Raw genomic sequence first — 27,909 nt, forward strand, 5'->3', positions numbered from 1 at the left:
ACTTTCTTCTCAAGTGCACACGGAACATTCTCCAGGATAGCTCACATCTTGGGTCACAAATCAAGCCTCAGTAAATTTAAGAAAATTGAAATCATATCATCTTTTCTGACCAGAACGCTATGAGATTAGAAATAAATTACAGGGAAAAATACGTAAAAAACACAAACACCTGGAGGCTAAACAATACGTTACTAAATGACCAAGAGATCACTGAAGAAATCAAAGAGGAAATCGAAAAATACCTAGAGACAAATGACAACGAAAACATGATCCAAACCTATGGGATGCAGTAAAAGCAGTTCTAAGAGGGAAGTTTATAGCAATACAAGCCTACCTCAAGAGACAAGAGACAAGAAAAATGTCAAATAAACAATCTACACTTACACCTAAAGGAACTTGAGAAAGAAGAACAAACAAAACAAGACGTGGATGGATCTAGAGACTGTCATACAGAGTGAGGTATGTCAGAAAGAGAAAACAGATATCGTATATTAACGCATATATGTGGAACCTAGAAAAATGGTACAGATGAACTGGTTTGCAGGGCAGAAATAGAGACACAGATGTACAGAACAAACGTATGGACACCAAGGGGGTAAAGTGGCGGGTAGGTAGTGCGATGAATTGGGAGATTGGGATTGACATATATACACTAATATGTATAAAATGGATAACTAATGAGAACGTGCCGTATAAAAATCTAAAAAAAAAAAATAGTTCTTAACGTTCCCCAAATGAAATACGGTTAAAGTGACCTATTTTCATATACAATAAAGCTTGTTTTGAGTTCAGAATAGTGAGTGTTTTGGAAATGCTATAATACAAGTAAGAAGTAAATGTAATATTGCAATGGCACAGATAAGACAGAAACAATTGAAGTTAAGTATTTCATCACGTGATTCAGGGACTAAATAAAGAAGGTAAAAATCAAGGATCTTAGAGTCCAGATCTAATCAACACCTCAGAGTCTTACAGCAGGACTATTAGCAGAGCACAGCATTGGGAAACTGAATATTTAACCGGTGACGTAAGTCAGCAAATGCTTTCTCAATGGACCAGATAATATTTGAGGCTTTGCAGGCCTTGCGATCTCTATCCCAGCTCTGCAATTGTAGCTTGAAAGCAGCCAGAGACAATGCATAAATGAATGGGCACAACTGTGATCCAGTCAAACTTTACTTATACAAACAGGCAGCTGGTCTACCCCTTAAATAGGACATCAAGTTTGCCACATCACAACAGAGCTGAGATTGGGCATGACACAAATACCACTTTTCCTCCTTAGAGGCAAACGTCCCCAGAAATATAGGACCCAAAACCAAAATACCTGGGTTCAAATCCCACCTCTGCCACTTCCCAGCATTTTGATCTTGGGATGTTACTTTTTATTAAGTGGCAAACATTAGAAAACATTAATTAGAATCAACAGGGTGGCTCCTTATCTCACTTTTTGCCCTTTTCAGTTCTCTCTTGATCTACTATTCATCTAAACCTTCCCTGAATGCCTGCAAAGCTCTGTGTTGACAGCTAAGGAGGACAGAAAGATCAGAGGCCCAACCCTGGCCCCCATCAGATACTGGAAAAGGCCTGGGGTTGGTAGCCTTTCCAGAAAAAATCCTTTGCAGAATGCAAATGAAGCACTGGGGTCTACGCTGGGTATCCTTCACCTAAGCAGACAGGGCTGTGAACTTCTCTGATGGTGTCACCTTTGGTCATATGAAAACTGCCAAGCATCAAACACTGCTAAGGCCAGAAGCCCTTCAAGGTACTGGTTAAATGCAAACTTAGAAAACACACAAGAGTAGAGAAGGCATGGCACATCGGATGGCTAGATCAAAAGTGATGATGGAGTAATCATCTGTGGACACACACCTACTTCGGATGGCTGTTCCCAACTCACCAACCAAATCACGATGGGGCCCCAGATCCTCAGAGTTCCAGTTCCAAGACACAGGACTTGGCCAGTTTGTGAAGCCTTCGTGATGCTTTGTTGTCAGGACTACATACCTGTGGACATTGAAACCATATGAACAAAGGAAGTAGGCAGTGGGCCACCGGCACGAACTTACCTGGTATGCCTAGGGCTTTTAAAATGGTTGGGAGAACTTGACTACAGGAAATGTATGGTTGAACCTTGAACAACGTGGGGGTGAGGGGTGCCAACCCCCTGTGCAGAAGAAAATCCATGTATAACTTTTGACTCCCCGAAAACTTAACTACTAATAGCCTACTCTTGACTGGAAGCCTGAGCAATAACATAAATGATTGATTAATGCTCATTCTGGGGGACTTCCCTGGCAGTCCGGTGGTTAAGACTCTGCGCTTCTAATGCAGGGGGCACAGGTTCGATCCCTGGTCGGGGAACTAAGATCCTGCACGCCATGCAGTGTGGACAAAAACAAACAAACAAAAAGCCCCACCCATTTTGTAGGTTATCTGTATTATGTACTGTATTAATACAATAATGTAAGCTAGAGAAAAGAAAATGTTTTTAAGAAAATCATAAAATACATTTATAGTACTGTATTTATTGATACTATAAGTTTACATTGCCTGTTTACAAGAGGAACCACCTGTCAGTACCTACATCAATATTATCTTACATGACACAAAACACTGCAGATGTTAAAATTATTACTAAAACTAGATATAAAAAGTGAAAAGCTAACGTGAAAAAGAAATTCATATTTATTTGCAGGTATAACAATTTGTGCATTGATAATAAGGAAGCAGCAATATGATTGCTTTACAGTAGCCTAGTGTAATCAATATGATGGCTTCATGATAGCCTAGCCGATACACTAATGAATGAATCATTATAAAATTTTTATGGCATATGGTATTATAATCCTACTCATAACACAGTATTGGAAACATTGTTACATTAAAAAAAAACACACTTGCCTGTGATGATAGGCTGATACACAGTTTATCCAATTATGAGGGGGTAGAGGGGAGGGCATACTGTATGGTAATGTAATTCTTTGAAAGCAAAGTTTTAAAACAGTAAGAAAACTGATACATTGGTAATTTTTTATTGTGTCACTTACCATATGCTTATGTAAGGATTGGCTATTCACTTCCATACCAATCTTGCATATGATGTTCTACGTGATGAATACTCAGGCAATGATGACGATGATGATGGCACAAAAACGTTTCACAGTTCTTGCCGTCCAGTTCTCAGGTTTTCACATGAAGACACACACGCACAGCAGATATGTTTATTAACTGTATGGCATAATGATTATTCACCGTTCATTAAGTGGAAGTGGATCATCATAAAGGTCTTCATGGTGAGTAGGCTGAAGAGGAAGAGGAGGGGTGGGTCTTGCTGTCTCAGGGTGGCAGAGGCAGAAGAGGTGGACGGGGAGCAGGAGAGGCAGGAATGCAGTGTAACGTTATGGAAATACATCGCAATTTCTGTCTGCCTTTTCTGCTTTTACATTTCTTAAAAATACTTCCACATGATACCAATCCTTCTTCCACTATTTGCTTTTTTCGTTTGTTTGTTTTTATTTTTTGGCTGCACTGCTTGACATGTGGGATCTTAGTTCTCAGACCAGGGATCAAACCTGTGCTCCCTGCATTGGAGGGGTAACCACGTGACCACCAGGGAAGTCCTCACTGTTTGCCCTAGTTTCAGTGCTCATATCATAGAAGGGTCCACGTGGTAAAAGAAGTCAAAAGCTGTCTTGAGTAATCAGAATCCTTCTGCCAGATTGTCTAACGTCAATCTGTCTTTTGGCACTGCTTCTTCTACATCTCCTTCCTCTGCACTTGTTCAGAAGCACTCATCTCCATCAAGCTGTCCTCTGTTAATTCCTCAGGTGTGATGTTTATTAGCTCCTGAATTTCTCCAAGATCCACATCTTGAAACCCTTCACCCTGCATCTTTTTTTTTTTGGCTGCATTCGGTCTTTGTTGCTGTGCACAGGCTTTCTCTAGTTGCGGTGAGCGGGCGCTACTCTTTGTTGCAGCCCGCAGGCTTCTCATCGCGGTGGTTTCTCTTGTTGTAGAGCACAGGCTCCAGGTGTGAGGGCTTCAGTAGTTGTGGCACGTGGCCTTAGTTGCTCCACGGCATGTGGGATCTTCCCAGACCAGGGCTCGATCCCGTGTCCCCTGCTTTGGCAGGCGGATTCTTAACCAATGCGCCACCAGGGAAGCCCTCCCCACTCCCCATCTTTTTTGCCGTATCCACATCTCTTTCATGATTTCCTTGACTGGCTCTGTTATAAATCCTGTGAAGTCATGCAAAATATCTGGACACAGTTTTCTCCAGCAGGAATTTATTGTTTGGGGCTTGACGGCTTTCACAGCTTTTTCTATAACAACAATGGTATCTTCAGTGCTGTAATCCTTCCAGACTTTCATGATGTTATCTATATTGGGGTTCTCTTCCACAGCATTGACAATCCTTTTCATAGAGTACCATGTGTAATGAGCCTTAAAGGTCCTTATGACCCCCAAAGATCTAGAGGTTGAATTAGAGATGTTGTGTCTGGGGGCAAGTAGACCACTTTGATGCTTTTGGTGTTGAACTCTTGGGGTTCTAGGTTGCCAGGGGCATTTTCCAATATTAAAAGAACTTTAAAAGGCAGTCCCTGGGCTTCCCTGGTGGCGCAGTGGTTGAGAGTCCACCTGCCGATGCAAGGGACACGGGTTCGTGCCCCGGTCCGGGAAGATCCCACATGCCGCAGAGCGGCTGGGCCCGTGAGCTATGGCCACTGAGCCTGCGCGTCTGGAGCCTGTGCTCCACAACGGGAGAGGCCACAACAGTGAGAGGCCCGTGTACTGCAAAAAAAAAAAAATTAAGCTGTTTGTTTTACCAAGCCCATATGAATTGCCTCTCATTCACAGAGGTGACAAAAGGCCAAAAGAAAAGGGGAGAAAAGGCAAGTGTTGAAATAACAAGCAAATCACTCACCATTTCATTTACTTTTATGGCAGAAAAACAGCTGGTGCTCACATGTGACAATTTAATCACTGGCTGATGTGGAGAGCTCAAGACTTTAAGGTCTAGACAGTATTTCAGACTCTGTGGATCACAGTCCTCTTTGTGGCATACTCTTCTTCTACTTTTTTTTTTTTAATTTATTTATTTATTTATTTTTGGCTGTGTTGGGTCTTCATTGTTGCACACGGGCTTTCCCTAGTTGCGGCGAGCGGGGGCTACTCTTCGTTGTGGTGCGCGGGCTTCTCATCGCGGTGGTTTCTCTTGTGGCAGAGCATGGGCTCCAGGCGCGTGGGCTTCAGTAGTTGTAGCACGCGGACTCAGTAGTTGTGGCTCGCAGGCTCTAGAGCATAGGCTCAGTAGTTGTGGCGCACAGGCTTAGTTGCTCTGTGGCATGTGGGATCTTCCCGGACCAGGGCTTGAACCCATGTCCCCTGCACTGGCAGGTGGATTCTTAACCACTGCGCCACCAGGGAAGACCCTCTTCTTCTACTTTTTAAAAACAACCCCTTAAAATGTAAAAATCCTTCTCATCTCAAGAAACTCACCAAAATGGGCAGAGGACCAATCCCTCTGGCCATGGTTGCAGACCTCTGGTGTGGTGGAAAGAACCTTCACCTTAGAGTCACGGGATTTGGAGTCTAGGACATTAGTTCCCTTTTTCTGTCTGGGCCAGTCATCTTTCCATAGCAAGGGCATCTTGTCCTGGGCAAAGGATGTCTCCCAGATTTTAACTTCTTCATTTGAAAATTATGGATTTCTAAGGCTTCTGGGAGACAGCGAACTCCTCCTTTGTTTGCTCAAGGCTTATATTCCCATACACTTAACTGCACACACTAAATATCAGTTGTAATTTCTATTTAGTACAAGAGAACTTAAAGTCCAAGAGAAACTAAAACCTGAAAGACAGGTGAGGAGACAAAGTAAGGGTGGAAGACTGCCCTAAGCCAGGATCCGGGAAACCTAGCTGCCTTCATTCTTACTCTCCTCCAACCCACTTCCTGCGCAGCAGCCTCAGAGTCATCATTCCTTGACTTAATACCTGCAACATCCTGTCTTCAAGGATGATTCCTTCAGGGCTAGCTCCAGCCTTCAACAACCTTGTGAGTCCTTGCCTCTCTCTTCCCAGCCCCAGTGCTCTGCACTTTCAGTTCTCTGAACCATTCACAAGCAAGTTGCAACAGTTCTCAAAACGATTCTGACATTTCTTGAGCACTCTCTATGTGCAAGGCATTGAGAGGAGCAGCTGAAAGAGAATCTGTATTGTTGCCCAAACACACTGCACACCAGAACTCCCTTCCCTTCGGGACATATTAAAGCTGAAAGGAGGAACACAATCCCCGTCTACAACCATGGAAGGAGGCGGTAGGGAGGTAAAATGCCTTGTTCAGGTTTGCAGCTGAACTAGGATCAGACTCCATACCACCGGCTTAAAATCCTGGAATTCTGATTGCCTTGTTGACCCGGAAGGGACATTAGGTATCACTTAGCTCAGTCTTCTCAATATTCAGGTGCAGACACTGTCGGCTTTGCAGTCCATCACCAACCGGAAACCTTTATTTCCTTCTAATCCTCAACCAGACGCACCTTCTTAGGATCAGGCGTGCCATATTCAATTCTGCATCCTTCAGGAGGCAAAACAGAGTACCCCCGGTATCTTAAGTCAGACGGACACCTGTGTGACCCGGCAAGTCGCCTAGCCTTCCCCCGCTCGGTTTTCACCTGCCTAAGCCCCCTTCCGACGCTCGGGTCAGCCCTAGCCGGGGAAGGGGAGCCCCGCCCGCCCCGCGCGGCGGCACTCACTTCGCCCCGGCGGCCTCGAACAGGTTGGCCCAGCTGTCCGGGTGGAAGAAGCGCGCAGTGAATCTTGGCCCGAAGTCGCCATAGGTGAAATTGGGCGGGTAGTTCTCCTTCATGAAACTCTCGTACTGTGGCAGCTTTTCGCCCTTCCAATGCCACCAGAACCACTCACTGCCCCAGGCCGGCACCGAAAACACGCCCCAGTGCACAAACACTCCAAATTTGGCCTCGTCGAACCAGGCCGGCAGCGGCCGGGAGTCCAGACTCGGCCAGTCTGCGGTGTAGCGACGCGGAGGGTCGGTGCAGCGCGGAGGGTGGGTGCAGCGCGGAGCCCGCACCGCGCCGAGCACCAGCAGCAGCAACAGCTTCGCGCCCACCACCCGCAACTTCATCTCGGGATTTGGCACAGCAGCCTTGGAGCCCCACCGCCGCCACCGAACGCGCAAGTGCGGGCGCGTGGCCCTGCCCACCCTAACTAATGATTGGCTCGGAAGGAAAAGGGGTGGGTCAACCCAGGCTGCTTGGCTACCGAGCGTCTTCCCCTCCTGGTGGGCGGTCCCTACCACCACTGGCTCTCAAAGGGAGAAAGGTGCGAGGAGGACGGGGGTGTGACCGATGATTGAAAACTTTAGAATTCGCTGCCGGTGAAATCGAGGGGGTGTGGAAGGCCCGGTGTGTGCAGAGAACTGGGACTGGTCCATTTTGCCGTTGGCAGCTGTGGGGGACTTTTTGAGCTGTAGTATGGAAGAACAAGCCAGGAGGCAGGAATACCAGATGGACGGGCATTGTAACAGCCCTGGCAGAAATGACGGGGCAGAAGGACGATGGGAAGAAGCATTATAAGGGGAGAGGTGGGAGGAAAGTGGGCGCTGAAAGAGGAAGAACAGGTGTGACCATTTTGCCTGTCTAATAAATATTTTTTGAACTTGCTTTGGGAATTTTGAGGCAATTCAAAGAGCTTAACATCTAGTTGGAAAAACAAGACCCATGCACAGGCTACCACGAAAGAATATTTTTAGTGTAACAGCGTGAGAAATTTGAGAGCCTCAGGCCCAAGGAGTGCCTGTGTGAACCTTGTCTGGCAGGGGGGTCACCAAATTCCTCTATAGTTGGTAGAGGCTGTGCCTGCGCAAACAGGCGGTGAGGCTGTCAGTTGTGGGAAGTCTAATGACTGCCCCGTGGCACAGCTGGTACCTACATATCAGTGAGAACTGCTGCAGGTAAGAGTTGGAAGGAACTTTGGAGACCCTCGACACTATCCCCTTCTTTACCCTTACCATTTTATGGAAGGAAACTGAGACCCAGAGAGGGGATTGGAGTTGCCCAAGATCATGCAACTAGTTTGGATCAGAGGTGGGACCAGAACCCAGGTATCCAGATGCAGAATCTACGTCTCTCAAATGCTGCTTCTCTCTTGCACCCCAGGAGGTGCAAGAGAACCTGACAAAAGCTGTGTCGACGGAAGCAAGCACTTCCTCATTCTAGGAGTGATAAAGAAACACAGTGGCTGTTGCTGAATGAACAGTCATTTTCTTTATTTTCCGTTACTTCCTCTGCAAGATTATATTGTAATATTGTCCACAACAACAAGCCCAGACACCTAACACAAGCAAACAAACAAAACAACAACAACAAAAAGCATTCGTACACATCTTGTAGTGATCAGGGTAATGGTCTTTGATGTTACAGAACTCATCTTGGGGGAGATAAAATAGGACACCATGACCTTCATTTCTCCTTAGCCTCATAACCAAAATGTAAATCTGTAGGGGCAGGTGAGAGACATTGCAATAGGGTGGAAAAACTGGAAGTTGAGAAACCTAGGTTTCTTGCATTGGACACCACCTTGTTGGGTCTCCTTGGGCAAGTCTTGTCCACTCTCTGGTCCCATTTCCTCATCTAAACAATGAGAGCAGTTCTCTGTGATACCTGAGGTCCCCTTTCTCCCTTGCTCTCCCCCTCCATAAACTAAGCAGAAATAGAGTGTGATTGTGAAAGGAGAGAGGAAGAAAGTGTGGAAGTGCATTTAATTCAATGATTTTTAAACTCTAGTTTAAAACTCTAGTTTGATTCATTAAACAGATGTTTACTATCAATTTATGCCAGGCACTTGGGCATTTTCTTTGCTGAAATGAGATAGGATCCCACCAATGAATAAAGAAAGGCATGCCCCAAATTTAAGGAGCCACATATCCACCTTTAAAAAATCATCCAATTTCTTTGCCTTACAAAAATTTGGGTTAAAATAAAATTCGATTTTCCAAAATGTAATCTAAAGCTTTTCAGAAGCAGCTCAGTGCCACAGATGTTGATCAGCCCCTTTAAGACTCTATGCTGGGTCTTCACGTAACACTGAGAGATAAACATGGAGCTCATCTTGTGGGGGAAGACAAGCCAGTGACTCCCACTTAACACAGTCCATGAGATGTGCTGTAAGAGAAGGTTGAAATTTGTCCTTGGGGGCTGTACTGGGTTGAAGCATGTCCCCCAAAACTTCATGTCTGCTTGAATCCTGTGAATGTTACCTTCTTTGGAAGTAGAGTCTTCAGAGATGTAATTTGTTAAATTAAGATGAGGTCATACTGGATTACAGTGTGCCTTAATCCAATGATTGGTGTCCTTAAAAGAAGACACCAAGAGAAAAGACCTAAATGTAAGATGGGAAACCATAAAACTCCTAGAAGAAAACATAGGCAGAACACTCTCTGACATAAATCGTAGCAATATTTTTTTGAATTTGTCTCCTAAGGCAAAGGAAATAAAAGCAAAAATAAATGGGATCTAATTAAACTTAAAAGCTTTTGCACAGCAAAGGAAACCATCAACAAAATGAAAAGAAAACCTACTGAATGGGAGAAAATATTTACAAATGATATGATTGATAAGGGGTTAATATCCAAAATATATAAACAGCTCATACAACTCAATATTAAAAAAAAGAAAACAACCTGATTAAAAATGGTCAGAAGACCTGAATAGACATTTTTCCAGAGAAGACATACATATGGCCATCAGGCACATGAAAAGATGCTCAACATTGCTAATTATTAGAGAAAGGCAAATCAAAACCACAATGAGATATCGCCTCACACCAGTCAGGATGACCATCATCAAAAAGAACACAAACAACAAATGTTGGCAAAGGATGTGGAGAGAAAGGAACCCTTGTACGCTGATGGTGGGAATGTAAATTGGTGCAGCCACTATGGAAAACAGTATGGAGGTTCCTCAGCAAACTAAAAATAGAGCTACCATATGATACAGCAATTCCAGTCCTGGGCATATATCCAAAGAAAATGAAAACACTAGTTCGAAAAGATACATGAATCCCAATGTTCATAGCAGCATTACTTATAACAGCCAAGAGATGGAAGCAATGTAAGTGCCCATCAAGGGATGAATGGATAAAGAGGATGTGATATACATACATATATATATATACACATATATATATATGAAATGGGATACTACTCAGTCGTTAAAAAAGAATAAATTCCTGCCATGTACAACAATATGGATGGACCTGGAGGGTATTATGCTAAGTGAAATAAGTCAGACAGAGAAACACAAATAGTGTATGTTATCATTTATATGTGGACTCTAAAAAAATAAAACAAATGAATGAACATAACAGAACAAAAACAGACTCACAGATATAGAGAACAAACTAGTGGTTACCGGTGGGGAGAGAGAAGGGGGAGGGGCAAGATAGGGGTGGGTGTTAAGAGGTACAAACTACTATGCCTAAAATAAATAAGCTACAGGGATATATTGTACATCACAGGGAATATAGCCAATATTTATAATAAGTAAATGGAGTATAATCTATAAAAATGTGGAATCACTATGTTGTTGTTTTTGTTGTTGTTTGAGGTACGCGGGCCTCTCACTGCTGTGGCCTCTCGCGTTGCGGAGCACAGGCTCCGGACGCGCAGGCTCAGCGGCCATGGCTCACGGGCCCAGCCGCTCCGCGGCATGCGGGATATTCCCAGACCGGGGCACGAACCCGTGTCCCCTGCATCGGCAGGCGGACTCCCAACAACTGCGCCACCAGGGAAGCCCGAATCACTATGTTTTATACCTGAAACTAATATAACATTGTAAATCAGCTATATCTCAATTTAAAAAAAAGAAAGACACCTGGAGATAAAGGGTGGGGAAAGGCCATGTGAAGACAGAGGCAGAGGTAGGAGTTATGTTGCCACAAGCCAAGGAACACCAGGAGCTGCCAGAAGTTGGAAAAAGCAAGGAAGGATCCTCCCCATGCAACTTTGGTGAGAGCATGGCCTTGCTGACACCTTGATTTTCTAGAGTCCAGACCTGTGAAAGAATAAATTTCTGTTGTTATAAGCCACTCAGTTTGTGGAAAACTGTTGCAGGAAGTTTAATACAGGGCATAAAATGAAGTATGTTGAGAAATAATGATGAGTTATTATCTTAAGTTCACAGCAATCTGATGTTACAAAAGTCTAATATTATTATTGGACCTATTAAATCATATTATCACTTATACTTTATACATATTTATCACTTAGACTTATTATTATTGAAGTCATTATTATTTATAGACTTATTTATTATTACTATCCTAATCGAGCAGAATTTGACTGAACTAGCTCAAGAGGTTAGTGGTAAAGAGGCTTAGGAGTCAAACAGAACTGGATTGAAAACCCCAGCTTTGGGTACGTGTTAGCAGTGTGACCTCAGGCAGGTGATTTTGCCTCTCAGAGATTTCCTCATCTGTAAAATAAGGATACCAAACCCTCTTCATCAGGTTACTGTGAAGACTAAGTGAGATCCCTCATTTAAAACCACATAGCCCAGAGCCTGGCACATAGTAAAACCTCAGTAAAAGCCAGTTGACTCTTATGACCAGAGCACACAGTAGTTATACCTTACCTAATGTTACCTCAGTTAATCTCTATCCCACGACCCTGACGATTTCCTTCATTGTACCACCAGTAATCATCTTCTTTCTTTTTTTATTGGCTCTCTTCCCACCAGCATGTAGAATGTGAGCCCCATCAGACAGGGGCAGAGTCTCATTTACGGCTGGACACCCAGGACCTAGCACAGAGCCTGGCGCATATTTGTGAGGTGGGTGGATGAATGAATGAACAGTGAACACCTTGTCTTGTAAGTATTAAATGAAGACACGTTTAATCAATATCTTTCCTTTTATTCCATCTGTAGCTCCAAATAATTGCGTTAGGATTCCTCTGCAGTCCTCCACACCATCAACAGTTTCTCTTGCCTACTGCTTTAAGCCCCTTTGGTAGGAACCTAGCCTCCCTGATATGTAAGATATGGGTGTCCTGGGATCTCCAAAAGTATGGGGCTGAATCCTTGCTGGAGATGATGGACTGTGGGATGTCAGAACCACACCTGGCACATAGTAAGGGAATTTCCCCCTCCTCCCACTTGCTCTGTTTATTATTCATTATAGGGCATGAGGGTGGAGGAGACAAAGGGGCTGAATTGAGGGATGACAGGGAACAATTCGGGGATTTATAAAATCCCTGTGAATATCTTCCTTTTTTTTGGAGTTGGGTTAGCCTGGGACACTGCCTGCTTCCAGTGGTACTGTCAAATAGGTCTTCACAAAACCAATCTGCATCTCAAGCGATCCCAGTCTCCTCTGTATTCCCCACATACCTAGGAGGACACAGTGGTTGTGAGTGGGGATTATCAGGGTGTCGGAGAGGGCCGGTGTCATAATGATAAGATGCCCTGAACTGGAGGCTTGTCAGTTATCTCTGCAAGAGGTGGATCAACATCCTAGGTCCTCATTGCATTGCAGTTCTTGGTCCTCTGTGGGAAAGGGTGGCCTGCAGGTAGGGCCTTTCATAGCTCTAGAACCAAGGTGGACCCAACAATTAAACAGGAAGAAGGGCTAGCCAGCCATCCTGAGATCCCAGGAGAGTGAGCCATTCTTCCCAGACTTCCTCCAGGCCCTTTACTGCTGAGCCTGAAGGCTCCACTTGGCTCCCGTGGTCTCTAGAGAATGCAGGGACTAAGCCGTCTTGTTGGGAAGGTTGTCCTGACCTGCAATGAGCCTGTCCCAGGCCTCCCACCTCCTGCCCACCTTGCTGCCCTTCACAGGGCCTGGCTACCCAACAGACTGTGTGCAGACAGGCGTGGCCAGGTTACCCTCCAGGGGTCAGTGCCAACACTCAGTGAAAAGGGGTAAGTGTCCAGGCCTTTGGGGCTGGTTCAAGTAAGATGAGAGGATCAGACACTCTCCTCCAGGGATTGAAATGATTTCTGACTTGGCTTATTTAAAATTGTGAAGGTGACTTTATTAGTGATTAGAGCAGTACAGCTCTCTGGAATCTGGCCCTGGGGTGATTTTCACATCAGCCTCTGTCTCAGTGACTGAGGACCTCGGGAACTCTTCTTTTCCTTCAGGCCCGAGGCCCCTCAGGCACTTCTTCCAGTGGGCCAAGCGGTGGTGGGCAGAGGAGCGGATCTCCCCACTCCGCAGGGCGTAGATGATGGGGTTGACCATGGAGTTGACAAGGCAGAGCAAGGAGCAGAAGGCAAAGACCTTCTTGACCTGTTTGCTTAGAGTGGTGGCCAGGCTGTAGACCATGAGGGTCAGTACCGGGACCCAGCATATGAAGAGCACAGCCAGCAGCACCCCCAAGGTCTTGGCCAACCACACATCCAGCCTCATCCGGGCCATTCCGAGCACTTGCCTGTCCCGGTGCTCAGCCAAGCTGGCTACGTGCTGACGGGCCTTCCAGAGGACATGTGCGTAGGTATAGATAATGCCAGAGAAGAGGACAGCAATGAACAGGAGCCAGCCCAGCAGATAGTCATTGGGAATCAGGGGGAAAAGCTCAGAGCAGGGCCTGGGACAGCAAGTCCATCCCATGAGAGGCAGAGAGGAAACCAATGCTGAGAGGACCCACATGATGCCCAGGGTCACCAGTGCCCTCCCACGGGTGAGTAGGGCTTTGTATGTAGGTGGGTAGCGCAGACAGAGGTAGCGGTCTATGGCAGTCAGCAGCAGGCTGCCTACAGAGGCCGTGAAGGTCATAGTCACGCTGCCAATCTTCAGCAGGAAGACAGCTTTGGAATCAACGCCATGGAAGACGTGGAAATTTACAAAGTTGAAGGCAAAGACCACACTGGCCAGAAAGTCAGCCCCAGCCAAGCTGCCAATGAACAGGTACGAGGGCTTCCTGCGGAGCCGGTGTGAGGACAGGATCAGGTAGAGCACCACCAGATTCTCCAGGGCGCTTAGTATGCCCAGAGAGGTGCACAGCACCGCGATAGCTATCTTTTGGGAACTGCTCAGGATCATGTAATCCTTCATGGGGTTGAAATCCAAGCCATCAGTGGAGCCATTGGCTGCCTGTATCTTCCAGCATATCTCCATGGGTTGGGTCCCTCGGCTTCTGCCGGGCTTACCAAGAAGCCTTTGCTGTAGTACAATGAGAAGAAGAAATGAGTTCTTTTTCAATCAGCGCAATAATGACCTCATACAATCACCGACTGTAACCAAACACTTTACCTGTGCGATGGATCATATGTTGACACAGCGATTTATATTGGTTTCTCTCTATTTTACCCTTTCTTCATCCTAGTGGGGAGCTAGGTCTGTACTGGTTGCCTTAGGAGAGGCATGTGGGAATTCAAGAAGCAGAAGTGACCTGCAAACCATATGATCTCACTTACATGTGGAACTGAAAAACAAAAACAGCTAATTCATAGATACAGAGAAGAGCTTTGTGGTTGCCAGATGCAGGGGTTGGGGGTCGGGGGGTGAAATGGGTAAAGGTAGTCAAAGGTACAAGCTTCCAATTATAAAATAAGTAAGTCTTGGGAATGTACGTACAACATGGTGACTATAGTTACTAATACTGTATTTGAAAGTTGCTAAGAGAATAGATCTTAAAAGTTCTCATCATAAGAAAATAAATTTGCAGCTATGTGTGGTAACGAATGTTAATGACTTACTGTGGTGATCATTTCACAGTGTATACAAATATCAAATCATTATGTTGTATACCTGAAACTAGTATAATGTTACATGTCAATTACACCTCAATAAAATAAAATAAGAAATAAAATAAAAGTGACCTGCCTTTTTTGGTCTTTTTTAAAAAACCGGAAAACTACATCTAAGACTTCCCTTTGAAAGTAAGGAAATCTCCAAGGGTCAAAAACCGAGAGGAAATCAAAACCAAGAAGAAATGGAATCCAGAGTGATCTGGTGGAGGGTTTTTTGCATTGATGTTTTATTTTGTTTTGTTTGCCAGTTTTGGTAAGTAAGATGCTGAAGTTTTAACAACTGTTTAGGGATGGGAGACAAGACTTGGGTTTCACACCAGTAGATTTGCCAGACAAACTATAGGAGTCCAGATAAATTTGAATGTCAGGTAATGAATCATTCTTAGTATAAGAATGTCCTAAATATTGAGAAAAACAAACAGGGCACCCAAATATTGTATGGGACATTATTAGAAAGCAAACTCTGAGTTTCTCTAGAGGGATATACTCTCGTATCCAGGTCACACAAGATTTCCACATATAAAGGCCCATGGAATTTGAGCTCACAATGCAAACTTACAAAATGCACAAGGAAACATGAACAAGAGTTAGCAGAAATGTCAGACAGTAGAATTAGACTTCCAAGAATTCATACAATTCTGGGGTTTATGTTATAGAATATGTTTATAAGCTTTTGTTTGTTTTGGCTGCACGGCATGTGGAATCTTAGTTCTGACCAGGGATTGAACCCACACCCCCCCTGCATTGGAAGCACGGAGCCTTAACCACTGGACCGCCAGGGAAGTCCGAATATGTTTAATATGATTAAACAATAAGGTATCAAAACCATGATTACCTAATGAGAGACTAGGCAGAGTTGAAAAAGAATCAAGTAGAATTTCTGGAAGTGAAAAATGAAGTCATTGAAAACAGTAACCCTTAAGGGTAGGTTAAAGAGCAGAAGAGACTAGCTGAAAAGCTTTGATCTAGAAGGTGGATCTGAAGAAACTTCTCAAAATGCAGCACACGGAGATAGAGAGATGGGAAATATGAAAGAGAGGTTAAGAGACAGGAAGAATTGAAAGAGAAGGTTTAAAATATATCTAACTGGAGTTTCAGAAGGGAAGAATAAAATTGGTGGTGGGCATTGAGGAGGCCATATTCAAAGAGATGCTAGTGGAGAATTGCCCAGAATTCTCCTGGACATGACTCTTCAGATTCAGAAATCACAGTGAACTTTGAGCATAATTTTTTTTTAAACTGAAGTATAGTTGATTTACAACGTTCTGTTAGTTTCAGGTGTACAGCAAAGTGATTCAGTTTATATATATATATATATATACTTTTTCAGATTCTTTTCCATTATAGGTTATTACAAGATATTGAATATAGTTCCCTGTGCTATACAGTAGGACTTTGTTATTTATCTATTTTATATATAGTCGTGTGTTGAACAGAATTTTAAAAACAAACCAGTGGGAATTCCCTGGTTGTCCAGTGGTTAGGACTTGGCGCTTGCCCTGCCAGGGCCGGAGTTCGATCTCTGGTCGGGGAGCAAAGATCCCACAAGCCACACAGCAGGGCCAAAACCAAAACCAACCAACCAGCAAAAACCAAACAAACAGAAAAAGAATTCCACATTCACATATAGCATAATACAACTTCAGAATACCAAAGACAAAGAAAAAATTTAAAACAATCAGAGAGAAAAGGCAAAGGAATCACAATTAAATTTAAAAGCAGATTTTCCAATAACAGTAGTAATAGCCAGAAGATAGAGGGAAAAAAGCTACACTATCACTCAAAATAAAGAAATACAAGTAGAATTGTCCACTAACAGACTCTCACTGAAGGAAGTCTAAAGCATATGCCATTAGAAGAAGGAAATTCTTCACAGAGGGAAGAACAGAAAGGCAAGCAGGAATTGTGAACAAATAAATTGATAAATGTATGAGTAAATAAAAAAATACGTATAAAGCAACAATGATGATGACTGAGACTGACTTGGAGGGCATAAAAACAAAGTGGAAGTAAAATTGTGAATGACAGCAACACAAGGCAAGAGAGATGAATAGAGTTGAAGCTTTACTTAGGAAGTGAGTAAAGGTATTGATCTAATTTAGGATTTTAAAAATCAGGCATAATCTCTTACTTGGTTTACTACAATAGCTTCCTAACTGACTCCCTGCTTTTAACCAGGCCTGTCTAATTTCGGTACAACAGCCAAGGTGATCTTTTTAAAATATGTCAGATCCTTTTCAAATATGTCATTCCTCTGTCCCAAACCCCACACAGCACCCGTTCCATTCAGTGTAAAAGCTAAAGTACTAACAGTGGCCTAGAAGGCTGTGTGTGTTCTGGCCCCATTGACTCTCTGACCTCCCTACTAACCATGCTTCCCTTGGTCAACTAGCTTTAGCCACACTGGCTTACTAATGGGTACTCCCCCCCGCCCCTCCACGGGGCCTTTGCAGTAGTTGTTCCCTCTTCCAGAACACTCTTTTCTGTGCATGGGTCAATCTCACCTTCTTCAAGTTGTGGCTCAAATTTTGCCTTTTCAAAGACATCTACCCTATCATCGTATTTAAAACTGTAGCTCACCCCACCCTCCTGCTCATCTGGTCCCCCTTACTCTGCTCTATATTTTATTTTTTCCATATCACTAATCACCTTCTAACATATAATTCACCCTACATAATCTTTATTGTTTATTATCTGTTCCACTAGAATTTAAGTTCCATAAGGTCAAGGAACTGACTATTTTGTTCACTGATATAAGGCTTTAGAATAGTTTTTGGTACATAGTAGATACTCAACAAATATTTGTGAAATTGAATAGTCAGTGATTTTTAGCATTCCTCTCTCAGAAGTTAACAAATTAAGCAGACAATATACTAATTAATGTGATATATAAGATTTGAACATGCAATTAATAAGTTTGATCTAATAGTCATATATGGAACTCAGCACCCAATAATTAAAGAATACTCATTGTTTTCAAGCAAATGTGGACATTTACCAAAACTGGTCTTGTCTTAGGTGAAAAGTAAATTGCAACAAACTTTAAATAATCTGTAACATACAAACCATGTTCTCTGACCACAGTGCAATTTACTTAGAAATCAAGAACTTAAAAAATGTAACTAACAAACTTCACAGGTTTGAAGCTCCTGAATAATTCCTGAGCCAAAAAATCATAAAGGAAATGAGAAAATTCTTAGAATTATAACATATTAAAATGAGTGGGATGCATCTGAGTAGTACTGAAAGGGAAATTTATAGGCCTATGTGCTCATATTAGAAAAGAAAAAAGACTCATGAGCTAAACATCCAACTCATGAAATTAGAAAAAGAGCAACAGCAAAAATACAAAGAAGGCAGAAGGCAGAAATAATAAGAGCAGAAACTGATGACATGGTAAAACAACAGAGAATAAGAAGCCCTGACAAAGACCGAAACTAGTTCTTTGAAAAGATCATAAAACAGACAAACCTCAGGCAAGATTACTTAAGATGAAGGAGAGAACCTACAAATAAGAAAAATATCAGGCATGAAAGAGAAATGGTCAATAATCCTTTAAAAAGATGTTTAACCTCAATAGCATCCACAGAAAGGCAAGTTTCACTCCCATCAGATCAGCAAAAAGATGAATCTGACAATATCGAGTACTGGAGAGGATGTGGAGTGCGAATGGTCAGCACTGTGACGGGGGTGTAAGTTGGGGCAAACACTGTGGAGAGCAGTTTGGCAAAATCTAGTGAAGTTGAAGATGAGCCACTGCCCTGAGATGCACCAATTCCGCTCCTGAAAATGCGCCCAAGGAGACATGTACAATCAACATTTTTGAAATAGCAAAAGAAAACCACCATCACCACCACCACCAAAAGTCCATCAATTGCAAAATGCATAGATAAATTATAGTACATCCATACACAGAAATAAATGAAACAGTAAAAATGAACTAGAACTATATGTGTCAACAGGGATAAATGTTAACATCACATCATTGAGCCAAAAGTCCAGTCCCTTAGGAGAATGTAGAGGATTTATAGAGTAGATAGAGAGAAGAGAACTCGCGGACAGTGGCAGAGGAACTAGAGAAGCAGGAGCGAGTGCAGGTTTTTTCCCCGGACTAGACTAGAAAGCAATGTCTTGCTTGAGGCAAAGGGAAAAAAATGTGTTCCTCTATGTAGACATTTCCCTGTATTCTTTTTTTTTTTTTTTTTTTTTTGCGGTACGCGTGCCTCTCACTGTTGTGGCCTCTCCCGTTGCGGAGCACAGGCTCTGGACGCGCAGGCTCAGCGGCCATGGCTCACGGGCCTAGCCGCTCCGCGGCATGTGGGATCCTCCCGGACCGGGACACGAACCCGTGTCCCCTGCATCGGCAGGCGGACTCTCAACCACTGCGCCACCAGGGAAGCCCCTCCCTGTATCTTTACTGGCTTTTTTTCCCCCCTCCAAACATTAAACACTAAAACACTAAAAAGTAGTTACTTTTGAAAAATGGAAAAGTAGGTCATTAAAACTCACAACAGCATTTTATAAGGTTTAAATATTTTATTTACACTCAAAACAGAATTTATTATAATTTTTTGGCACCCATTTAAATTTTGTGCCCATGGTGAGGGCCTCGCTCTCCTCACCCTACTTCTGGTCTTGCTAGAGGTTATCAGGGAGTGGGAGTTGGGACAAGAGCGGTCTGTGGTTCCCAGGCAGCGGTTTCCTGGTGTGTCTGGGTGAGAAGACCTTCGCTGCGTTTTCACGTCTCTCCTCACAGTAACCTCCAGGGTGGGTGTGATTATGCTCATTTTAGAGCGGAAGAAGGTTTAGGAATGATAAGCTGTTTGGGCTCCCTGTACTCACTCCATTTCCTTATCTATAAAATGGCGATAATGATGGTAACCCACCATTATAGATAATTCACGTTATAAGGATTAAGTGAATTAATACATAAAATATATTTAGAAGAGAGCTCGACACTTCACTGAACTGCTCTTAATTTGGAACCTGCTCAGGATGACCTAGTTATTTAAGAGTTGAGAACTGGGGTTCAACTCCAGTTCTGTCTATACCTGCACCATAAATGTGGTTAGTCTGAACGGAGATATGCCATGAGTGTAAAATACACACCAGATTTCAAAGACAGTATGGAAAAAAGAAGGTAACATAGCTCATTAGTAATGTTTTTTGTTTTTTTGTTTTTTTGTTTTTTTGTTTTTTTTTTTTTTTGCGGTATGCGGGCCTCTCACTGTTGTGGCCTCTCCAGTTGCGGAGCACAGGCTCCGGACGCGCAGGCTCAGCGGCCATGGCTCACGGGCCCAGCCGCTCCGCGGTATGTGGGATCTTCCCGGACCGGGACACGAACCCGTGTCCCCTGCATTGGCAGGCGGACTCTCAACCACTGCGCCGCCAGGGAAGCCCCATTAGTAATGTTTTTATATTAATTACCAGTCGAAATGATATATTGGGCTAAATAAAAACATTTATTTCACCCGTTTCTTTTTTTGGGGGGGCGTTTCTTTTTATTTACTTTTATTTTTATTATAAAATAAAATTATTATTTTATTTACTTTTACTTTTTATTTACTTATTTATTTTAACATCTTTATTGGGGTATAATTGCTTTACAATGGTGTGTTAGTTTCTGCTTTATAACAAAGTGAATCAGCTCTACATATACATATATCCCCATATCTCCTCCCTCTTCCGTCTCCCTCCAACCCTCCCTATCCCACTATTTTTTAATTTTGTGGGTACTAGAACGTTTTAAATGACAAGGGGCTCATGGGACAGCGCTAGCCCACCCCAACGTGCTGTACTGTCTGGTGGCAGCAAGGCAAGGTCAGAAGTATTCCTTTGCAGCTGCTGTAGGCAGCCCCAGTCGGGCTCAACTGGTCGCCTCACCATTCCTCAGATAGTTCTGCTTTCTTGCACCCTTGCCCCAGGGGTTCCTCTCCCTGGCTCATCTTTTTTCTGGACTTGTCTTTCGCCCAGTGAAAGCTTCCACGACCACGCAGTCACACACCAAGTTCCTAGACTTATACATCTGTATACATCATAACAAGTTCTGATTAGTCTTTTCTCCAACCAGGTTGATAACTGCACCAACCAACATTTGTATGCAATTTAACTTCTACAAAATATTTTTTCAGCCACAACCTAAAGTAATCCACACAACCTCTGATATAGGAATTGTGGTTATTGTTATTTCATAGATAATGGAAGCTCAGAGATGTTAAACTACTTGGAGGAGGATGCACAGCTCGTCAAGGTCAGGAACTGAGCCTTCATTATTTCTGGGTCTTCTGTGCCTTGCACAATGCCTGCTACCTAGTCGGTGCTAAAAAACTGCTTCATGGGGGAATTCCAGTGGTTAGGACTCTGCGTTTTCACTACCGAGGGCCCAGGTTCGATCCGTGGTTGGGGAACTAAGATCCCACAAGCCGCAGCGGGGCCAAAACAAACAAACAAAAACTGCTTAATGAATGAAACCCATGTGGATGGAAAGCGGCCGTTGCCGATGTGTAGATCCCAAGTAAGAGTGCTAGGGGGAGGGGAACACACAGGGTAGGTTCAAATCCTAGCCTGGTGACCTTGTTCAAGATACCTAATGCCTCTGTTTTCCCATTTCTCATCTGTAAAATGGGTTTTTGTGAGGATTTCAGTAAATTAATATAACATATGGAAGTGCTTATTATTATTGGGAGCATCTTCAAATGGAATAATTCAACCTGCTTAGTGAGGCTGTTGACAGTAATGTGCCTGGAGCATTATATGAGCTTAATAAGTGGCAGCTCTTATAATCCAGTGTTTTTTAAATTTTAAGACAGCAGAATGCTTTTTACCATCAATGGAACACCTATTCATAAATCAGGTAAAAATCTGAATTCATGTCACCTATTGTCCTCTCTTCCAGGCAGCCCAGATTCCTCTGTGGAGCCCTCAGGCTCTAAGGAACAGATTGAAAACCTCTCATCTAATCCACCTCTGTCATTTTACCATCAAGGAAACAGTCTAAGGGTGGGGATGTAATTTTCTAAGATCACCCAACAAATCAGCAGCAGAGCTGGAACACATCCCCCAAACCACAATCAAAACCCTCGTGCTGTAAGCATAGAAGTGACCCTATTTCGAAAAGCTGAAAAGGAGTGTTTCCCTGAGATGGATGCCCTTTGCTGAATGTTGCCAAGGCCACCCCAGAGTGAGACAGGAAATGGTGCTAGCCGAGTTCTCAGCCCTGGACATGAATAAGAGACAGTGTAAGCCTTTCTCAGCTCCCATATCCACCCTCCCACTTCTGGAAGCTTCCTCCCTGCACCCCTGCAGCCCCAGTCTCATCCCCCTCCAACTCTCTTGCCATATTTCCCTTAGAAAACAGCCCCCCACCATCAGAGAATGGCTTACCCCACGCAGAGTCCAGCCTAGAAGAGGGATGCCGGGGTGGTGGTGGCTGGTATTTGTGCCTCACCCAGGCCTGGCGTGGCCACCAACCTATGGTTATTGTGCAAATTAAGTAAGGCCAGGAAATGCAGGCATTTGGATGGAGGTCCTAACAAGAAAACATCCGACAACAGGATGCACAGAGCAACAGGAAACCCAGCTCCCTGTCTGCCTTCCCTCTGAGCAGATAGAAATCCCTTTTGGAGTCAGAGCTTCTGGCTTCTAGATGAACCTTCCTCCCGGGCAAGGACTGGTCTGAACGCCCGGCGCAGAGAGAGACTCATTGCTTGCTGTGCTACACAACTGTTCCAGTTCCACCTCTGCATGGCTTGTCACGTGACTTTGGGCAAGTCCCTTCAGCTTTCTGAGCCCCTCTTCTCATTGTGAAATGACAATGATAAGACCTGTCTGATTCTCCTTGGGAAAACCAAACTGGCTGGCAATCTCCCCCATGGCTCTTTAACCAGGTCCATGGGGAGGCTGTGATGGGGTACCACTCCTTTCAAAGTGTAGGTAAGACTTCATGTCAGTGCGTTTGTTAGGAGGAAAGGGTTCATTTTTTTTTTTTTTAATCAGCGTGTCAGTGGAGTTTCAAATATTAGGAACCACTGATGCGTGTGAAAACATTTTGTGACTTGACATCGTACAAATGTAGTATTAAAAGAGAAGCAACCAACCAAGTGCTTTTCCCACCTAAGAAAAATGCCAAACCCCCAAACTACATGACACTCTTCCCCCAGAGAGCATGCCTATGCTGCAGTGGGTGTCCAGGACCTGGAGCCTGACTCCTGCTGAGTGTCTGCGAAGCGCACATTGAGTGCCGGGAAGCTGCTCAGGAAAAGGTGCGCCTGGGGGTTTTACTGACCTGAACTGAAAGTGTGAAGTGAAAGCATGCCACGGTCACAGCAGGCCCCTCTGTACTGCTGTGTTGAAAGCCCAAAGGCACTGGGGACCACGTGTGAGTGAGAAGGAGCTGGCCCTTTGATTGTGGCCGCTACAAGTGCAGTGAGAAGCTGAGACTGGAGGCCGGGAGCCAACATATTTATTTCTCACTGGGAGTGGGGAGGCCTGGGTTCCAGTCCCTGTTCTGCCACTGAGTGACTTTGGGCAGGTCCTTTCTCCTGTCTGGGTCTTTCTTTTCTCATCTTTAAAGCAAGTGGGTTGCTTAGGTCACTTCTTAGGTCTCCTCTGGGAAACTCGCAATGTTGGATCACAATGTCACAGGCTTGGCAACCAAACCTCCTTGGATTCAACCAGCCCTGGATTCAAATTCAGCTCTGTACCTTGTGGGCTGTGTGATCTTGGGCAAGTTACTTCACCTATCTGAGCCTCTGTTTCATTCATCTGTAAACTAGGAGGAATACTACCCATATCACCCTGTTGTGCAATCAAGTGATAGAAATTTATGAAATGAATGGTGGCTTACAGTATGTGTCTAATGAATGGCAGGACATACTCAGTAGAATTAGTGTATAGGATTCTGTGCTGGTCTTGTCCAACTGTCATCTGAGAACTTAGGCATATAGAAAGCTTTTCACTCATCCTCAGTGGACACTTTACTACCATGAAGTCCAGACCATCACATTAAAAAAACAAAACCAAAAAAAACCTGTTTGACCTGCATGAATGATCCATTAGTAATAGACCAAGTTGAGGCTCTTGACTTGCTTCCCAGCAGGGCTCTTGGTGCTGTGTTCAGCCATAGGAAGGGTGTCATGGGGCCTTCCTTCCATCTTTCTTCCCCTAGTTCCCCTCCGTGCTTGGTAGCACTTGGTTGCAGTTGCAAGAAAGTTTTCTGGAGTTTTGGGCTGTGGGCCATATTCCTTTGCCCAAATCTTATTTAGTTTTTCAGGCCCTATATCAAAAGCCACCTCCTCCAGGAAGCATTCTCTGGTTTCTCCTTACCTGTCTACGAGGATGAGACTCATTGAGTCCTAATGCATGGATCACGGTCTACCTTCCATTATTTGTGTCTGTTCCTCATATTGCTCCCTGGACTGTGAGCTTCTAATTTGGAGAATCTGGGTCAAGGATTGGTGGCATCTTTGTGTTCTACTCGCCCTCACACCAAAAAGAGCCCACAGTAGACTCTTGGTGGAGATCTTTTGATGAAGGGCCTGAGCTAAGCTAAGCAGCCCTATGAAGATGGAACTCAGCCCACATAAGCAAGGCAATTTGATGGCCCCCAAGCCACCACTCCCCATTCCCAAGTCATGGCAGACATTGTCCATCTGTCCCAGTCCTCCCGCGCCCTAAGCCTCACTGTGAGCTTCTCACTATAGTGTCCCTGGTCCACAGATCCAGACTTCCGGAAAGAGGCGGGAACACAAGCAGCAGGTTGAAAGCAGAGAGTTAACTAGAAGGTTGGCAACTGTCCAGGATCCTTAACCTTATAAACAGAGCACCAGGATAGCCATTCCTAAAATGAATTTGGCAGGGGAGGTGGGCCAGCATGTGGAAGAAGGAACTTAAAATTTCTCCAGTGATATGAGTCGCAGGAGAAAGTTATCGATGCGAGGAGAGTATAGAAATTGCCTTAGAGGAGAGATGCAAAGGGCTGCCAAAGGGGTTATTTCCCAAGCTGATTTCTCTAGTACTTTCCTCCTGGATTTCCAGCCCTTGGGCACAGGGCCTGGCAAAAAGTAGGCTCTTAAATATCTTCAAATCAACTTATTGAATAAATGAATGAACAAATGTCGATTAGGAAAAAAGCAGGTTTCTTCAGACAAACTTTCGTGTTTCCTTTTCCCTCAGCTGCCAGGAAGCTCAGAGCTAAATGCAGTACAAGCCAGCAGTGCTGGGTCATTCAAGGTTGGTTCCTCATTCACTTATTGCTCCTTTTAGTAGTTTCTAGTGTTTTTCTTTTACTTTTTTTAAAATTAAATATATATATATATATATATATTTGGCTGTTTCGGATCTTAGTTTTGGCACTCGGGATCTCGTTGTGGCTTGCGGCATGTGGAATCTTTAGTTGCGGCGTGTGGGGTCTAGTTCCCTGACAAGGAATCGAACATGGGCCCCTTGCATTGGGAGCGTGCAGTCTTAGCCACTGGACCACCAGAGAAGTCTCTCTAGTGCTTCACTTTTATTTCCACTGCCCTAATTCATAACATAGGCCACCTCCAGTCCTTTTAGGAAAGCATTTGTATTTTAAAGAATTGGGGCAAAAGATCATCATTGAGGTCTCCTCTACAATTCCTTTCTCAAATGTCTATTGGTCGTCAAAGAAACCCAGTCCCCATGAATCTGCCTTGTGGGGTTGAAGGATTTTGTCCCAAGTCTGCTGTCTACTCACCATTCATCATTCCTGCCCAGGGGTCTGTGGGGTCACCACCTGCTGTCTGGACACTCATTCTCCCTGGACCTTCCTTCTTCATTAATCTGTATCATCTCCAGCCTCTCTCCCAGGAGGAACTGAGCTAAATGATGCCTGAATCCTCTTTCCACTGTAGCGAAGGTTAAATGCCACATCTTCGGAATGAAGCATTGCAGGGTTCAAATCCCAGCTCTGCCACTGATGGGCTGTGTGACCTAGGGGCAAGTTACTCAAACTCTCTGAGCCTCAGTTTCTTCATCTGTAACTGGGGAAATTAATACCTGAATTCTTTTTTTTTTTAACTGTTCACAAGTTTACTTCTGAGTTGCAAAAATATTTTCCCTGTAATACCAGCATTCTTGATGTGCAGATGAAATAATTATTTAAAACAAGCAGTAGCTTGGCCGCCTAATTGAACGACAGAGCGTGTGTACAATGTAGTAGAAAGAAAAGCGTCCCAAGTTAAGAAGCAGATACTCAGGGTTTGAACCTGGCTCTGGCACTGGTTAATTCTATGCAGAAGTCACTTACTCTCTGTTGCCTCCATACTGCCATCTGAAAAGAAGATTGGAGGATAGTGGTGATGGGCACTTGGCATTGCACTAGCACTTTCTCTTCAGTATCTCATTTAAACCTGATATTATTATTTTCAATATTTCATAAGTGAGGAAATTGGGGTACAGGGTTGCTAAGAGACTGGCTGTGGGCGTCAGGAACCTGTGCTCTTGTTCATTCCTCTGAAGACCCAGGGTCCCATCCTATTGCTTTACATTCTTTACCTCCAAGCCATTACACGGTAAATTAACAAACCTGAAATCTGCCCACAGGACAGTTTTGTTGAGTCTTTTCAAATATCTTCTTCTTCTTTTCAACTACCTTATACTCTAGCAACTTCCCTTTCAGAGAATAGACTCATAAGGCCCACATTCAGATCATACTTGACAGTTTGCACAGCAGGGAAGGGCTCATGGCTATTATATGAAGCAGGTAGCATTCCTTGAGCAAATGGGTTTAGAGAACCCAAGTCACTTGCCCCCAGTTCACAGCAAGTGGCAGGCCAAGCCAGACTTGAGCCTTTATGTTATGACAAAGTCAAGTTGATAAAAGGACAGGATCTAATTCATGACACTGCCCAGGTGACACCAGACACAGGCAATCTTTTGTCTTTAGTCCCAGGGTCAAATCACATCTCTTTTCTCTTTCTGTCTTTTTCCTCTTCACTCAGTCATGCCTCCATTGCTACTATTAGCTGGCATAGATTTTAGTCCTGTCCCCATCAGCCTGGTGAAGTCCTGATCCGCATGGATTTGCCAGTCAGGCTGATTTCCAGTCCTGGCTCAGCCAAGTATTAGCTTTGTGCCCTTGGATAAAGTCACTTACTTCATTCACTTCTTTTCCTCAGTTTCCTCATCTGTAAAATGGGAATAACATATAGTACACATTTCATCGGTGGTGAAGCACGAGGACTAGTTGGGATAGCATCATGGTCAGTATAGTGCCTGGTACACAGTTAGCCCGCCACTGATGGCAGATTATATATGTATATATAATACGTACACATATTGTAGCTTTCTCCTCAAAAAAATTTTTTTTTTTTTTTTTTTTTTTGCTATGCCACGTGGCATGCAGGTTCTTGGTTCCCTGACCGGGGATGGAACCCGCTCCCTCTGCAGTGGAAGCGCAGAGTCTTAACCACTGGGCTGCCAGGGAAGTCCCTCTCCTCACTTTCTCAAGTTCTTTGTTAGTTGGCAACAAATGAGAGTGACAATGCCATGTCCGCTATGCCTTTGGGCTGGTGTGAGGGCAGGGGCGTGGTCAAGGAGGAAGGCAGGAGAGAGGGGGTGAGCAGAGGGAGAAGATCCTGTTTCCAGTCAGGACTTCTGTATGGTTTTGTTTTGTTTTGTTTTTGTTTTGCGGTACGCGGGCCTCTCACTGTTGTGGCCTCTCCCGCTGCGGAGCACAGGCTCCGGACGCGCAGGCTCAGCGGCCATGGCTCACGGGCCCAGCGGCTCCGCGGCATGTGGGATCTTCCCAGACCGGGGCACGAACCCGTGTCCCCTGCATCGGCAGGCGGACTCTCAACCACTGCTCCACCAAGGAAGTCCATCCAGTCAGGACTTTTGGAGCTGAGTGAACAGGAAGCTGACAATATGCCTGGGAGCCTGATGGATTATTAACCAGGCTGCGGTAAAGAAGTCAGTACCTGACAGCCTGCAATCATGAGAAGAGCCCTGGGCCAAGGAGACAGGAGTCTGGATTCCAGTTCCAATTTTGGGTAGAACTGATGCCTGGGAAACTCAGGCAGAACGGTCCCCTTCTCAGAATGTCCATCTGCACCGGATGAGATCTCAAAACCCTTCCAACCTGGTTCTTCCATTTTGTGAGTTGTGCAATTAAC

General features: G+C 44.3%; 2 protein-coding genes across 3 annotated transcripts in view; both read right to left on the reverse strand.

The window, feature by feature from the left end:
• The window catches only part of FUCA1 (alpha-L-fucosidase 1), a 19,890-nt gene extending 12,685 nt beyond the window's left edge, over positions 1–7,205 (reverse strand). Inside the window, exons 1-2 of the mRNA XM_024766821.1 lie at positions 6,758–7,205; positions 1,873–2,007 (exon numbers count right to left, since the gene is read on the reverse strand). Of these exons, the coding sequence (XP_024622589.1) occupies positions 1,873–2,007; positions 6,758–7,146 (524 nt within the window). The 5' untranslated portion in view covers positions 7,147–7,205. The remainder of the gene's footprint in view (positions 1–1,872; positions 2,008–6,757) is intronic.
• A 4,575-nt stretch (positions 7,206–11,780) lies between these two features.
• CNR2 (cannabinoid receptor 2) overlaps positions 11,781–27,909 on the reverse strand; it is a 25,576-nt gene continuing 9,447 nt past the window's right edge. Inside the window, exons 2-3 of one of the 2 annotated variants that reach the window (XM_024766674.1) lie at positions 14,274–14,412; positions 11,781–14,183 (exon numbers count right to left, since the gene is read on the reverse strand). In XM_024766674.1, the coding sequence (XP_024622442.1) occupies positions 13,056–14,138 (1,083 nt within the window). In that variant the 5' untranslated portion in view covers positions 14,139–14,183; positions 14,274–14,412 and the 3' untranslated portion in view covers positions 11,781–13,055. The remainder of the gene's footprint in view (positions 14,184–14,273; positions 14,413–27,909) is intronic. The other variant, XM_024766675.1, reaches the window with a different exon arrangement.

This window comes from Neophocaena asiaeorientalis, unplaced genomic scaffold (genome assembly GCF_003031525.2).
Source record: "Neophocaena asiaeorientalis asiaeorientalis breed wild unplaced genomic scaffold, Neophocaena_asiaeorientalis_V1.1 scaffold79, whole genome shotgun sequence".
NCBI lineage: Eukaryota > Metazoa > Chordata > Mammalia > Artiodactyla > Phocoenidae > Neophocaena > Neophocaena asiaeorientalis.